This window comes from Macaca thibetana, chromosome 11 (genome assembly GCF_024542745.1).
Source record: "Macaca thibetana thibetana isolate TM-01 chromosome 11, ASM2454274v1, whole genome shotgun sequence".
Taxonomy (NCBI): domain Eukaryota; kingdom Metazoa; phylum Chordata; class Mammalia; order Primates; family Cercopithecidae; genus Macaca; species Macaca thibetana.
The window spans coordinates 102,872,645-102,888,680 of record NC_065588.1 but is presented as its reverse complement, the minus strand read 5'-3'; the positions used below and the strand labels follow the sequence as shown (position 1 = coordinate 102,888,680).

The 16,036-nt window shown below is 41.5% G+C and overlaps 1 protein-coding gene across 7 annotated transcripts in view; it reads right to left on the bottom strand.

Moving 5' to 3' along the window:
- The window catches only part of RFX4 (regulatory factor X4), a 178,058-nt gene that overhangs the window by 57,661 nt on the left and 104,361 nt on the right, over nucleotides 1–16,036 (bottom strand). For all 7 annotated transcript variants that reach the window (XM_050748635.1, XM_050748632.1, XM_050748634.1 and 4 more), the window contains 2 exons: nucleotides 14,121–14,198; nucleotides 6,666–6,829 (listed from right to left, as the gene is read on the bottom strand). In XM_050748635.1, coding sequence (XP_050604592.1) covers nucleotides 6,666–6,829; nucleotides 14,121–14,198 — 242 coding nt within the window. The remainder of the gene's footprint in view (nucleotides 1–6,665; nucleotides 6,830–14,120; nucleotides 14,199–16,036) is intronic.

Genomic DNA, 16,036 nt, shown 5'->3' with positions numbered 1-16,036 from the left:
ATTTGAATAATGCAGAAAAGGATGAGACTAAAATTTGGCCATAATCGCCTCTGGAGGTAACCTTTGTTAGCCTATTTGGGTGTATTTCTGTTCCATCTACAATGTGGAAAGCTGGAAAGAGCATCACTCCTACCATAACAAGAAAAAGCCAGATAATCTACAAAATTACAACTTTTCTTTAAACCATTAGAGAGCTGAGGTCACAATCACGTAGCCTGGAATTTATGGAAAGAAAGGCACCTCCAATGAGAGAAGGACTTGGGGACTGGCTCACTTGCAATAGAGAGAAGAAAACAGGGCGTTACATACAAGTGGGTGAAATAAATTTTGCTAACACTTTTAACAAATAGCTAACGGGCCAGTATGAACTACCATGAGAGTATAGAACTCTTGGAATGACAGATACAAGGGAAGTTCACATCTATTTGCAAGCCCTTCTGCACAGGCCTCACCAGGTGTTCATGAGGAAGACTGGGGACAGGACAGGAGGACAGAAGAAGCCTTTCTGAGAGGTATATGTTTGGAGGAAGGGAACAGCTGTTGCAGTGGAAAAAGCATGAAGTTCCACCAAGACCTTTCTCCCTTATGGATCAAAAGCCTCAGTTGACTAGGGGAAGAGCAGAAAACACTGTTGACCCCAGGGAATAGGGAAGACCCATTGTAGGTGGGGGAAAGGTGAAAAGAGAAAGCTCTCTAACCCTGCTGGAAACCACCAAGGGCTCAGATCACTAGAGATATGTCTCTGCAATGAGTCAAGATCACTGAGAGTACCCAACTCTGAGATCCAAAGCACAGGGCTTGCTTGAGACTGAAACAGGGCTGAACAAAAGAGAACCCACTTCCCGACTTTTCAGCTCCAATCAGGCTAACAAGCACCAAGTCTTAAGCAACTGTGTGCATAGGGACGGCCTAAAGGTAAAGGAGCAGGCACATTAAGGGAAACAACCCAACAAATCTCCAACTTAAGCACAAAGTACCCCAGAATAATTTAAATCTGGTGCTACACTAAAGGTAACCATAGGAACAACAAAACCCAAATGCAATGAAGTCCCAAATAGACTGCCTCAATTCATATTCAGGAACCTAGGGGAAGGAACCTAAGGGAAATGGGAATACTTATCCCATTTCCAGGCTTAAGTATTATTTATCCCAGTCTCTACTCTTCTACACACTGTTTGGCAGCCAATAAAAATTATGAGATAAACAGAAAATTAAGAAATAGAACCTACTGTCAAGAAACAAAACAATCAACATAACCAGACTATCAGACAGGTAATTTAAAATTTAAAATAACTATGACTAATGTGTCAAAGGCTCTAATGGAAAAAGTAAACAAGCAGGAACAGAGGAGGAATTTCAGAAGAACATATAAATAATTCCTATTATTACATGAATTATTAATTAATATATTAATAATTAATGTGATAATAATAATTATTAGAGATAGGATCTTGCTCTGTCATCCAGCCTGGATCATGATTCACTGTAACCTCAAATTTCTGAGCTCAAGTTATCTTCCCGCCTCAGTATCTTTAGTGGCTAGACTATAGGCATGAGCTACTATACCCAGCTAATTGTTTTTGGTAGAGACAGGATCTTGCTATGTTGTCTAGGCTGCCCTCAAGTGATCCTTCTGCCTCCGTCTCCCAAAGCACTGGGATTACAGGTGTGAGCCACACTGCACCCAGCCAGAACACAGAAATTACTTTTAAAAGAATTGTAATATTAGAAATAGACATAAAAACAAAGTACAGTAATGGAGAATGCCTTCAATAGTCTCATTAGTAGCATTGACATAGCAAAGGAAAGAATCAGTGAACCTGAAGATATGTCAATAAAAATTACTCCATTTAAAACACAAAGAGAAAAATGAGTAGAGAACAAGCAAAATCGAGCATCTGGGAGTTGTGGGACAGTATCAAATGGCCTAACATACTTGTAATTGAAATACCAGGAGAAGAAAAAAGAGAGAAAGCAGAGAAGAAGATAATGGATGAGTATTTTCCAAAAATAATGAAATACATCAAAGCACAGATCCAAGAAGCTCAGAAAGCCCCAAGCAGGATTGAAAACAACACAAAGCATTGAGATACATCATGGTTGAACAGCTGAAAACCAAAGACAGAGACTGAAAAACCAAAGACAGAGAAAGTCTTGAAGGCATCTGAGGAAAAAAGGCACACTGCCTACAGAGGAGCAAAGATGCACAAAAAACAAACATGCAAGCCAAAAACAATGGAGTGAAATGTTTAAAATGCCAAAAGTGAAAAACTTGTTAATTCAGAATACCATACCCAGTGAAAGTATTTTTCAAATTGAAAGAGAAATAAAGACTTCTTCAGACAGAGAAAAACAAATAATTTATTACCACTAGACCTGCAATATGAGAAACATTAAAGAAAATTTTGCAGGCAGAGGACTATGATTACATATCCAACTCATATATTATACAGATGAGTTGGATATACATAAAGAAATGAAGATTAGGAATCATGCGAATGAAAGCAGATATAAAATATTTTTTCATATCTTTAATCATTCTCAAAGATAGTTATCTAAAGCAAAAATAGTTATAATGTTTTAGGAGTTTATAGCATATACAAAAACAAAATCTATGACAACAATAGCATAAAAAATGGGATACAAATTGGGAGTATAGTGTTAAGATTCTTATATACGTGTGAAGCAGTATAATATTATTTGAAGGTATATTATAATTAAAGATATACAAACTTAAAACAACTAGTAAAAATTTTTTTTAAAGAGGTATTTTTAAAAAGACAATCATGGCCAGGCATGGTGGCTCACACCTGTAATCCCAACACTTTGGGAGACTGAGGCAGGAGGATTCCTTGAGCCCAGGAGTTCAAGCCAACCTAGGAAACACGGCAAGACCCCATCTCTATGTAAAAGTAAAACAATTAGCCAGGCTTAGTGGCACATGCCTGTAATTCCAGCTACTCAGGAGACCGAGATGGGAGGATTGCTTGAGCCCAGGATGTTGAGTCTGCAGTGAGCCGTGTTTATGCCACTGTACTCCAGCTGGAGCCTGGGTGATAGAGTAAGACCTTGTCTCAGAGAGGGGAAAAAAAAAGCCAGCCATGGAGATAAATGGGATGATGAAAATAATTAACACAAAATTAGACAAAAAAAGAGGAATAAAGGAGCAAAAACTGATGAAACTAATAGAAAACAACTAGGAAGAGGGAAGATCTTAATTGAACCATATATTTAATTACATGAAATATAAAGATCTATACATACCATACCAACTAAAAAGGAAAATTGCCAGACAATAAAAAAGAAAGACTTCCCTCTATGTTTGTATGTTGGCTATAAGAAATCTACTTCAAATATAAAGACAAATTAACAGGGTGGAAAAAAATGTCATGCAAACACTAATTTAAAAAAAACTTGGAGTTAGCTGTATTAAACAGACAAAGTAAACCTCTGAACAAGAAATATTATGAAAGATAAAAGAAGACATTATGAAAAGAAGTCAATTCACCAATAAGACATAACAGTTCTAATTTGTATGCGTTTAACAACAGAGCTTCAAAATACATGAAGCAAAAATGTATAGAAATAGACAAATTTACAATTAGAGCTGGAGGTGTCTATATTCTCTATTGCTAATCAGTAGAACAAATCAACAGAAAATCAGTAAAGACAAAGAAAATTGAAACAACACTATCAATTAAATTGACCTAGTTGACAATTAACCTAATGATACCAGAATATATAGCTTTTTCAGGTACACATAGAACATTCACCAACATAGGCCACATTCTGGAGCATGAAACAAGTATCGACTTAAAAGAATTGATATAAAACGATATATATAATATGACCAGAAGGGAATTAAACTAGAAATTATTAATAGGAAGATATCTTGAAAATCCCCAAATATTTAGAAATTAAACAGTTTACTACTAAATACCCCATAGATCAAAGAGGAATTCACAGGAGAAAGCAGAAAATATTTTGAATTAAAATGAAAACCCAACATATCAAAATTTGTGGGGTGCAGCTAAGTAGAGATTAGAATAAAATTTATAGCATTAAATGCTTTCATTAGGAAAGTAGAAAGATTTATAATCAACAACCTAAGCTTTCACTTAAAGAAATTAAAAAAAGAAGAGCAAAATAAACCCAAAGCAAGCACAAAAAGGGAGGAATAAAGATAAAAAACAGAAGTCAATAAAATTGAAAACAGAAAACAAGAAACCAGAGAAACCAAAAGCTATTTTTTGAGATCAATAACATTGATACATTTCTAGTCACACTGACCAAGAAAAAGGACAGAAAACACAAATTACCTACATCAGGAATGAGAAAGGACACATCACTACAGAGCCTACAGATATTAAAAGGATAAGAAAATATTATGAATTTAAAAAATTTAGATAAAATTCTACACTAACTCCTCCAAAAAAAAAAGAGAGGGAACATTTTTCAACTCATTTATGAGGCCAGGGTTCCTCTGATATCTAAATAAGAGAAAGACATTATGAAAACTAAAGATGAAAAACTTTCATTATTGATCAAATAACTTTGATGAAATATAAAACCCTCTGAACAAAATATTAACAATTCAGATCTAGCAATATGTTTTTTTAAAAATTTATGACCACCAGCCTAGGCTGAATAGTGAGACCCTATCTCTAAAAAAAAAAATTTTTTTTTTTAAATTAGCCAGGTCCTGTGATGCATGCCTATAGTTCTAGCTATGCCACAGGCTGGAGCAGGAGGATCACTTGAACCCAGGAGTTTGAGGCGGCAGTGAGCAGTGATCAATGATTGCACCACTGTACTCCCGCCTGGGCAACAGAACAGACTTCATCTTAAAAAAAATAATTGGCCAGGTGCCGAGGCTCACGCCTGTAATCCCAGCACATTGGGAGGCTGAGGCGGGTGGATCACTTGAGGTCAGGAGTTCGATACCAGCCTGGCCAACATGGTGAAACCCCATCTCTATGAAAAATACAAAAAATTAGCCAGGCATGGTGGTACACACCTGTAATCTCAGCTATTTGGGAGGCTGAGGCAGGAGAATCACTTGAACCCGGGAGGCAGAGGTTGCAGTGAGCCAAGACTGTGCCATTGCACTCCAGCCTGGGCAACAAGAGCAAAACTCCATCTCAATAATAATAATAATAATAATAATACACACATACAAACACACACACATTCAACCTGATATTAAAAACCTGTAGCTAGCATTGTATTTTATAGTAAATACTGAATGCTTTCCCCTTAAGGTCAGGGAAAATGCAAAGATGTCCACCCTTGCCTAGGCTAGGACATCATCCTAAAGATTTTAGCCAGTGCAATAAGACGGGGGTGCGGAAAAGGTATACAGATTGAAAATCACACACACACACAGAGCAGGAAGCACTGTGAAGGTGTAGGCAGAGATTAGAGTGATGCGTCTGCAAGCCAAGAAACACCAAGGATTGCTGGCAACACCGGAAGCAGAAGACAGGCATGGCACATATTTTTCCTCAGAGCCTCAGTAAGGAACCAGCCCTGCCAATGCTTGATTTGGGACTTCTGGCCTCCATAAGTGTGGGAGAATACCTTTTCTGTTATTTTAAGTCACTTGGCCAGTTTGTGGTAATTTGTTACAGTAGTCACAGGAAACTAACACACTTCACCATGTTTAAAAAAAAAAAGAAAAGGTAAATGAAATGTCATTCATCACAGTGTTGTTTGTAGTAGGACAAAACTGGAAATATCAAGAGAATCGACTAAATGCAAGATGGTGGAACCCTATACAGTTGTGAAAAAGAGAAAAGCTCCTTATAGATGGATGTGGAATGTGCTTTGTAACAGTCCCCACAGGAAGGAGTGCCACCGTAAATGGGTGGGTTTATTTACAAGGGACATGTCACAAAGGTGTGGACGGGGTAGAGGAACTGTAAGGGAGACTGCTGCGACCTAAGGCTCAGACCACAGGCTCTCATCCACCCTGTGCCCAAGGACAGCCTGGAAAGTTGCCTGGAAGGGAACACAGCCCAGTGAAGGAACCCAGCCAGCCTGACACAATCTCACAGGGAGGGGGCCAGGTAATCCATCTCCTGACTTCACTCTCCTCCCTCCATCCCTCCCTGAGAAGCACCCTGTGTGGTGGCCCATGCTATCAGCATATGCCCCACCCCCAGCCCCAGCAGAAGGCAGCATGAAGTGTGGAGAGTGCATCTGGAGGGGCATGGAAGCTGTCCAGCACAAACTTCAAGGTTAAGTTGTTTGGTTTTACAGCAAGGCACAGAACAGTATATAGTGTATGTCACCATTTCAGTAAGAAAAACAGTATATTATACGTATTGATTACATGTGCATATCAGATCTGGTCAGACTCCAAGAAAATGATTCTATCTCATGTTCTGGGAAAGGACTGGGTTGTCTGGGGACAGGAGTCTGGTGGGGAGATTGCTTACTGTACACCATCTTATACCTTTGAATTTTAAGCCACACAAATGGTTCAAAATATTAATGGTTTATTTATATTCCAAAATATAAATAAACGTTAATATTTAAGAGTTCAATATTAATGGTCTTTACAAGGGAGGCCTCTGGACAGTGCATGGTTTTCAGTACAAGAGAAGCAGAACAGTCCCTTCTGTGGACCAGCCATGAAGGAAGACAAGAATAAGCATGCCCACCTGTCAGGTAATGCCTGCAGCACGGTGGGCATCAGCACCCCGGAGATAGCTTTGTAGAGGATGGAGTCACACACGCCGACAATGTTCACCACTGTGGAGGAGCCCAGCACAGGCAGCATGTGGGGCGGCATTCCTTGCCAAAAGTGCAGAAGGAAACTTTGAACCTGTATTGACCCACAGAGAGAAGAACCATGAGGTTACCCAGGGCCCTCCCAACAGAAACTTGGGACTCCACCAAGGCCAACCCAGTCTACAACGCTGTCATTTACTTCCCCTGCGGCAGCAGAAGCCACCCCCAGCCTGCCATGTTGTAGGAGGCCCTGGGAGTTTCTCCCACTTCAAGTCTTCCCTCTGCCTAGGCATGCAACATGCTCACTGCTGGAGAACTGCCTAGCCTAGCAGGCTGGGGTCTCCTCTGCCCCAAAAGATGAAGCACTTTCACCCATCAGCCCCTTCAATGCTTACTAGGGTCTGGGAAGAGTTTAAGGAAAGAAAGGTGGGGCATTGTTTTTAAAAAGGTCGGAGCACTAGTACTCACTATTCTTTGAGCCCACTGAACCTCAGGGGCCCCTGGGTTTTCTGGGAAGGAAGGGAAAGGTATGGGAGTTGCGCGTAAAAGGAGTGTGGCTGAAGGGAGGAGAGTAGGTGCCACACACACAAAATTCTCCTGATTCAAATTTGTGCATCAAAGATTGGGTCAAGTGCAAGAGGCTTTTCATGTCGGAATTCTTCCATTTCCCAAATCTCCCTGCCTGTGGGTGCTATATGGGATGCTAGATGGTGATACCTGAGTGGTAAGCTATGTGGACACGTGAAGTGTGTGTGATTGACTTTTTAAAACTCCCCAAACCACTAGAAAGAACCAGATTATAGCAGGCACCCAGAAAGGCAATTATTATTATTAATATGACGACAGCAGGAACTTGAGCCGCATTGTTACTGAATGAAGGGCAGAGTGAATGTCCAAAGCAGAGAACCCCTTGCTGCCTCCCCTACACCTCTGTCTTTTAGCTGTGGGTAGAATAGGAGGTGGAGGGGTGGGAAAGTTAAGGGAAGTAAAGAGAAATAGTAGAAGATATTAACTGATGTATATAATAACATTCGAGAATATTTAGACTTCAGTTATCAACTAACATCTGCAGCACTTCTTCAGTTGGGGAGCAGCCCATCTCCAGTTGGGGAGCAGCCCATCTCGAAGCTGGGGAACACATAACTCTGAATTTTTATACATTCCAATGGGTTTCTGTATCATGTTTCCTTCTCCCCTCAACAGATGGGCACTCTTGAGTTCCACATGTAGCATTATCCACATCCCTGGTTCTCCAAATCAATCCTGATTTGGTGTGGGAGATAATTGAGTCCCTCTAGTCTAAAACTTTGGAGCAAGTATTATTGCCATTTTAGCTTTCTTTTTGGTGGGGACAGAGTCTTGCTCTGTCGCCCAGGCTGGAGTGCAGTGGTGTGGTCTCGGCTCACTGCAACCTCCGCCTCCTGGGTTCAAGCAATTCTCCTATCTCAGCTTCCTAAGTAGCTGGGATTCTAGGTGTGTGCCACCACACCTGGCTAATATTTGTATTTTTAAAGTAGAGACGGGGTTTCGCCATGTTGACCAGGCTGGTCTCGAACACCTGACCTCAGGTGATCTGCACGCCTTGGCCTCCCAAAGTGCTGGGATTACAGTGAGCCACCACACCTGGCCACCATTAACTTTCTTTATTGAGTACCTACTATATGCCAGGTACTTTGCTTAGGTTTCATGTAATACTCATAATACTATAGCTGAGAATCATTACTCTTATTTGCAGAGATATTAGTTGTCCAAAGCCAGACAACCAGTCAGGGAATGGATGAGATACAGCCCATGTCTGCCTCAGTCCTTCCACAATCTCTCTTATGGCTAGTTTGTTCTTCACATGGTAACTGGGTTTCTACCCCATTCCTGAGGCTCATGTCTCTCCCTAGGCTGCTGTCCACTTCCCAGCTTTCTGCCCCTGCGCTGGTAACCTGCAGCATCCTTCAGGCCCCTCCAAGGAGTAGGGCCTAATTTTCCTCTGACCAGGCTGCCTCTGGCTAGTGGAGCCATGCCCCGACTCTAGCCTGGTGACTCCATCTCAGCCTCGTGTGAATAGGCTTCCTTGCCTGCAGCCTGGACTTCACTGGATGGAAGGCTTGGAGGATAAGGAACAGGGAGAAAGGCATGCCCCTCTGACTTCTTAGGAGGGAAGTGGTGATTACCGAAAACATGGTCATAGTGGTTAATGAAGTCAGGTCTGTAAATCGAAAAGACTTCAGTGAGAGTCTTGTTTATTCCATGACAGTGGAAATACTGCAAAGTTTTCGTCCAGATTGAAAATTAAAACAAAATCTGGAGGAGCGAAGACTGACTTGCAGGGTTCTAATCCTGGCTCTACTACTGAGGAGTATCACATCTCTAAGCCTCCATTCCCTTTCTGTGAAATGGGGATAAAAGCAGTATTCTCTGTATAGGTTTTGGTAAAGATTTCTAAAAAGTGCTTCTAGTGCTTGGCACATAGTAGATGCTTAATAAAGGCTAGCTGTGGGCTGGGCGTGGTGGCTCATGCCTGTAATCCCAGCACTTTGGGAGGCCGAGGCGGGTGGATCACGAGGTCAGGAGATTGAGACCGTCCTGGCTAACACGGTGAAACCCTGTCTCTACTAAAAATACCAAAAAAAAATTAGCCAGGCGTGGTGGAGGGCGCCTGTAGTCCCAGCTACTCCAGAGGGTGAGGCAGGAGAATGGTGTGAACCCGGGAGGCAGAGCTTGCAGTGAGCCGAGATAGCGCCACTGCACTCCAGCCTGGGTGACAGAGCAAGACTTCATCTCAAAAAACAAAACAAAACAAAACAAAAACAGGGTAGCTGTTATTACTACTATGATATTATGGAGGCACTACCACTGCTGAGCTCAAGAGATCAGTGTCCTGCTCTAGGTGTTTGAGATTTTCTTGCCTACGTTTCTGAGTGTCACCCAGCCAGGATCCCTACTGTGGCTCCGCTCACCTATCAAGACTTTTGTTCTGTCATTGAGGAATCCGGTGGCTGACCACTAGCGTGGCCTGAGTCTGGAGATGTCCACGGCTTTTGGACAAGGTACTTGCCCTCCAGAGGACCCTCCACTGTCCCTGATTCCAGCTCACTCCCTGGGCATCAGGCTCAGGTCAGGTCCTGGGCCTTCTTGTCTGCTCCTCCAACTCTGAGTAAGAAGCTCTGCCCAGCTGATTCTTGAGTTGATAGATTTTGAATTCATTTGCCTTACTTAGCTCTTCTTGCAGGCAGCCGTACCCCTTTTTTTTATATGAGCAGTCAATTTCTAGCAGAACATCTAGAAAAGATCAGCTGTTGTGTGGATTCAAACAAATCTGTGCAAAATCAGTGTCCTTAGCAGGCATCTGTCTGTTTGAAGCCTGTTCAAGCTGCACAGGGAAGGCTGATCAGTCCTCAGTTTCCTGAGTGGCTTTTGTAGAATATGTATTCTTCCTTCCTACTCTCTGCATTTTAGGCCATTTATTGTTCAATGATACTTCTTCCTCCGGGTGAGAAGGAAAAGGAAGGAGGGAGAATGGCTATAGCTCAAGCGCTAAGGCTTGGAAGTTAGGCATGAAATGGACAGATGCAATGTTTCCCTGTAGAAGGTGGAACTGACAGGATCTCCCAATGGACTGAATCTGAAGGGTGAGGGAAAGGGAAGAATCAAAGTTTGTGACTTAAGCAATTGGGTGGAGGGGAGTGGCAATCTAAGACCTGGGAAAAACAGATTTAGGGCAGAAAATTAAGAGCTCTGGTTTGGCCGTGTTAAGTTAGATTTCAAGTCAATTGAATCTGGAGCTCAGGACTAAACATATAACTTTGAGAGTTACCAGCATTTGTAAAATGAAGATAATCATGTCTTCCTACTATTAGGGTGAAATAAGATAGCTTATGTAAAATGCTTGGCATTGTGCAGGCATTTAACAAATGGAAACAGTATTAGGCAGAAGGGAGAGTTCTGATAAGTTCTTAACACCTTGCAAGCATAAACAGTGAAATAATCAGAGGCAAATGATTCCAAATTATTAATAAAATTCAGTTTCCTGAGGTATCTGTTTCAGTCTTCTAAACTCTCTGCCCTTTGTCTCTCAGCTCAGTGAAGTATGAGGAGATGATTTCCTTAGGAATACTAAGCAAATTTTCTATTTCTTTTTCCATGTTCATATTTAGTTCATTCTGAACATTGGTACCTTGTGGAAACACCTGTGCTGACTTGCAATTGGAGTCCCTACGTGTTACAGGATTGGAAGGATCTCAACAAAATAATTACAAAAATGCCTAACATTTATCATGTTCTAGAACAAAATCAGACACTTTACATACACAATTTCATGTTCACTATGAGGTAGGTATAATTATTATTTTCATCTTGTAGCAAAAGAAATCCAGGCTCAGAGAGGTTAAGCGCCTTGCCCAAGGTCTTAGGCTAGTCAGTGGGGGATTTGGGACTCAACCACAAGACTACTGAACTTTACAGCTTATTGGGCAATGTAGTCTGGAGAAGATATTCCCGAGTCCCTTACATGCAGATTTGCTTTTTTTTTTTTTTGAGAGAGAGTCTCACTCTGTCACCAGGCTGGAGTGCAGTGACACAATCTTGGCTCACTGCAACCTCCACCTCCCAGGTTCAAGCGATTCTCCTGCCTCGGCCTCCTGAGTACCCAGATAATTTTTGTATTTTTAGTAGAGACAGGGTTTCACCATGTTGACCAGGATGATCTTGATTTCTTGACCTCATGATCCACCCACCTCGGCCTCCCAAAGTGCTGGGATCACAGGCATGAGCCACTGTGCCCAGCCTCAGATTTGCATTCTTTAGTTGCTTGACAATGTTATACGTCAATGGCATTTCTACACCTGTTCATCCATTCATCTACTCATTCACCCAACAAACATTTACTGAGAACCTAAAAGTATGGCTGGATAGGATACAGTAGTGATCAAGACAGATGAGGTTCCTGCCCTCAAAGGCTTACATTATAGTGGTAGAGACAAACAATGAACAAGTGAACAAACAAGATAATTTAGGACTGTGATACTAGCATAAGTTGTAACCTCAACCAATATTAAAGACCTGGAAGACTTGAAACCAACTGTAAAGTCAAGGTGTGCCAGATACATCCACCATCCATTTACCAATGACTTTTCTCAGCTATAGGAGAAAGCCATCCTCAACAGAGGTAAAATGTCTCCCTTCATTATTCTGTGGCTGAGAAGAGTGAGTCACATCTTGATTAGCCATTTTAAAAGCAGCCACCAAATATTCCTGCCAGTGGCATGGAATTGGCCTAAGAGTGTCAGGTGACAAAGGACCTTGACACACCTTTGGCCCTAACCAACTGTGTGCTCTTGGCCAAGTCTCTCAACACCCTGGTTGATCCATCTGAAAAGAACAAGCATTTGTATGACCTTTTGCAGTTTACAAAGAGCTTTTACCAGGCATAGTCTTATCTCCTCCTTCTTGTAACACTGTGAATTCAATAGATGGGGATGAATTTTTAAATCTTCATTTCTAGGATGAGGAATTGAGGCTTGAAAGGCAGAGCCAGCTCTTGAATCCAAGCTTGGGACTCAAAGCCTGGCACTCTTCCCATAGCAGCATCTGCCCCTCAACGATTCTGCATCCTAGTTGCTAGTTACATGCCTTCCCCCTATCCCATCAGCTGTGTCTTACTTATCTCTCCAATAATGTATGGGACCCAATAGGTGTTGGAATTAAGCTAATGAAATGAAATGAAATGGGAGTGAGTTTTGAGATGAATAAGCTACATACGAACATAAGAGATGACTGCCACTAGTTGTGTTGTTGGTAACTGTGGCAGAGAGGATAATGTATGGGACCCAAGTTTTGAGATGAATACGCTACATATGAACATAAGGGAGAACTGCCACTAGTTTTGTTGTTGGTAACTGTGGCAGAGAGGAAGAGCTGTCCATTAGAGATGTGAGTAGTGGAAGCTGCTATAAGTAGTGTAAGGGACCACATTCCCCAGCCCCCGCTGCATTAAGGTGGGGCCATGGGACCAGCTCCTGTCAATGGAATATGGGCAGAAGTGCTATTGTATTTCTGGGCTGACAAGGATAAGTAGGGGGTATGCCTTCCTAGTAGTTCTTTTCCCCACCCATCAGCTGAACAAAGAGGACTCCAAGGCTTTAGGGCAGGGTGGAAGGAGCCTGAGTCCCTGAATCACCCCCAGCAACCAGCCTTCCAACCAAGAACAACTGCACTGGATTGTGACATGAGTGGAAATAAACCTCCAGTGTGCTAAGATTTGGAGAGTTATTTGTTATAGCAGCTAGTGTTGTCTTAGCCAGTCACGAATCATTATTTGTCCTGATCTCAGTGATCTTTGGAATGTAAGACAGAGCCAAACCACAGTTCAAAAGAAAGCAGGGAGTTTTCTTTCTTAAAAGAAAAAATCCACTGAAACGGTTGCTCAAGTAATTTGGGAGATTTTAAAGTACGTTTTAGAAGTCTAGTGGATAAAAGTCAAGAGAAGGAAGAACAGTACTTCTTTACCAACACGCTCTCCCATCTCATCTGCAGCTGTGTCTATGAGCAAAGTGATAGTGGAAGTGCTCAACAAACATTTGCTCCTAAAGCACACAGCCGTGGGAAGGCAGAAAAGTACGGGAGAAGAGCATTTTGTACCTGACATCGTTTTATACCCCTCCACCTACAACAGCACCCCCTCCCCACAACACACACACCAAAGGAGTCTCTGGGATCTCTTCCACCAATAGCTACTGGGTTTTTTATAGTCCTTTTAGAGACCATATTCTCTCAAAAAATAATAAAGTTATATAACTTTATTATTGGTTATTGTTCTTCCATCCTTTCTCATTTCCTCCTCTCCATTCTTTAACTACAATATTTTAAAATAAAATGGACTTCTTACATTGTTTGTATTTAATGATGGCCCTACTGATGGGATTTGATGGAAATCTATGGATCAGATCTTGGGAATGGAGGGTAACTGGCTCCAGATGTACCAAAGTGGACAAGCCTCAGTAAAAGCCTAAATATACAAAATAGAATAAAGTTCTTTATATATTTTTTCCAAAATGTAAGGAAGCTTTTCTTTAGCTTCTGTGAACCTATAATCCTGGGTGTAATGATACACTGGCAAAATGATCTTCCTAACGGACTGATAGGCCTGGAGGCAGTTCACCATTTCAGTCAGACGAGGAGGCCAAGTCCACTGCTATACACACGTCAGGTCTGTAAAGTGGGGATAATAGTCATACCTGCTTCATGGGCTCCCATGAGGATGAAGTGAGCTAATGGGTATCCAGGAAGGGCTTCCAGATGCCAGGCCTGGCACCTAGCAGGAGCTCATGAAATAGGAGCTAGTGCTATAAGATTTTTAATACTGAGTATTCACAGCTCAACCCTTCTTGACCTACCTCATCAAAGTTGGCTCTTATTACAGTGTCCAGTATTCTCTGACAGTGTGTTCTGTACATCATGATAAAGGTAGAAACCTGTGGGGGTGGGTAGAGGATCAACAACAAAGACATACATTAATATCCATTGCTGCTGCCTTTGGACTTTCAATTTTTAAGTCATTTCTTCCCTTTGGTGGGGGATGGAATTCACTTAACACCTGCTCAGCCTACTAGACCCAGGTGAGACTGATTTTCATTGGGTGGTATTCTCTGACCCTCAGCTCCCTCCTCTGTGCTCACACAGCATGAGTGGGTTTCTCCCTGAGATACAGAATGTGCTGGTTTCTCCTTCTGCCCCCATTTTCCACCCCCTGAGACTGTGAGCTCTAGGAAAACAAAAATGCTATCTTATTCATGCTCATGTATCCAGCACCTAGCACAGTGCCGGGCACACAGAGCTAAGCAGGGCTTATGGAACTAAATTCTCTTCATTGGCTGAGACCACTACAAAGTTGAAATCAGTGCATAGTTATATGAAGGTGATTCTGCCTAAGTCACCATAAGACATTTGGAAATTCTCTGCAATGTGCTTAGCAAAAAAAAAAAAAAAAAAGAATAAAAAAAAGTAAAAGAAAAAATCTCCCCCTTCATTTATTCAATAATTTTTTAATTTTTATGTTTTTTTAATTATCTGAGAATTTTAAATCCATGGTACAGGAAGTTCATTTGTGTGTTTATTGACCAAAAAAGCAAATTAAGAAAAAATATTTATCTATTTCTTAGATTTAATGTATCCTTTACAGATATAAGTTCATTTTCTTCATTTCAGAACATAGACATGCATTTTACGTAAACTTAAGTTGACTTATAGAAGCATCTGTCTCCCTGATTGACTCTAAACTTTCTGAAAGCAGGACTCATCTCATTCTTCACTGCATCCCAGATCCTAGTGTGACATGGAGACTTAGTAGAAGCTCAATGTGTTAGAGCAGCACTGGGTTGCATCAATAGGTGCATTAAAGATATGATACTCGGCTGGGGGCGGTGACTCATATCTGTAATCCCAGCACTTTGGGAGGCCGAGGCGGGCAGATCAGGAGGTCAGAAGTTTGAGACCAGCCTGGCCAACATGGTGAAACCCCATCTCTACTAAAAATACAAAAATTAGCTGGGTGTGGTGGCGGGCACCTGTAATCACAGCTACTTGGGAGACTGAGGCAGGAGAATTGCTTGAACCCAGGAGGCAGAGGTTGCAGTGAGCCAAGATTGCACCACTGCATTCCAGCCTGGGTGACAGAGCAAGACTCCATCTCAAAAAAAAAAAAAAAAGGTGCAATACTCCAAGGGAAACTTCCCCAAATTTGTTTTTCCAGTAACTTGCTCCAAATATTCCATGATCAAAACTATCAGATTCACTATACCTATAAAATCTTCTTTGACTGTTAGACTATGATTTCACCAAATCCCCTGCAGCACATGGGAAAATGAACTTTATCCTGTGGAAAAGCAATTCAGACGGGAGCGGTTCTTTCCTCATGAAATGAGACAGCATAAGATCATAGGACAGGTATGCAGGTAGACAGAAGATAGATGATAGGTAGATAGACAGATAGGCATACATGATAGAGATTGATAGAGCAAATTTGATTTTAGAATTGTTTTGGATTTACAGAAAAGTTGTAAAGATAGTACTGGGAGTTCCCATATGCCTCACCCCTGTTGTTAACATCTTGCATTGCTAGGATATATTTGTCACAACTAATAAACTGATGGTGATAAATTGTTATTAACTATAGTCCATGCTTTATTTGGATTTCTTTTCTTTTCTTTTTCTTTTTATTATTTTTATTTTTTTTGAGATGGAGTTTCGCTCTTGTTGCCCAGGCTGGAGTGCAATAGTGCAATCTTGGCTTACTGCACCTTCCGCCTCCCAG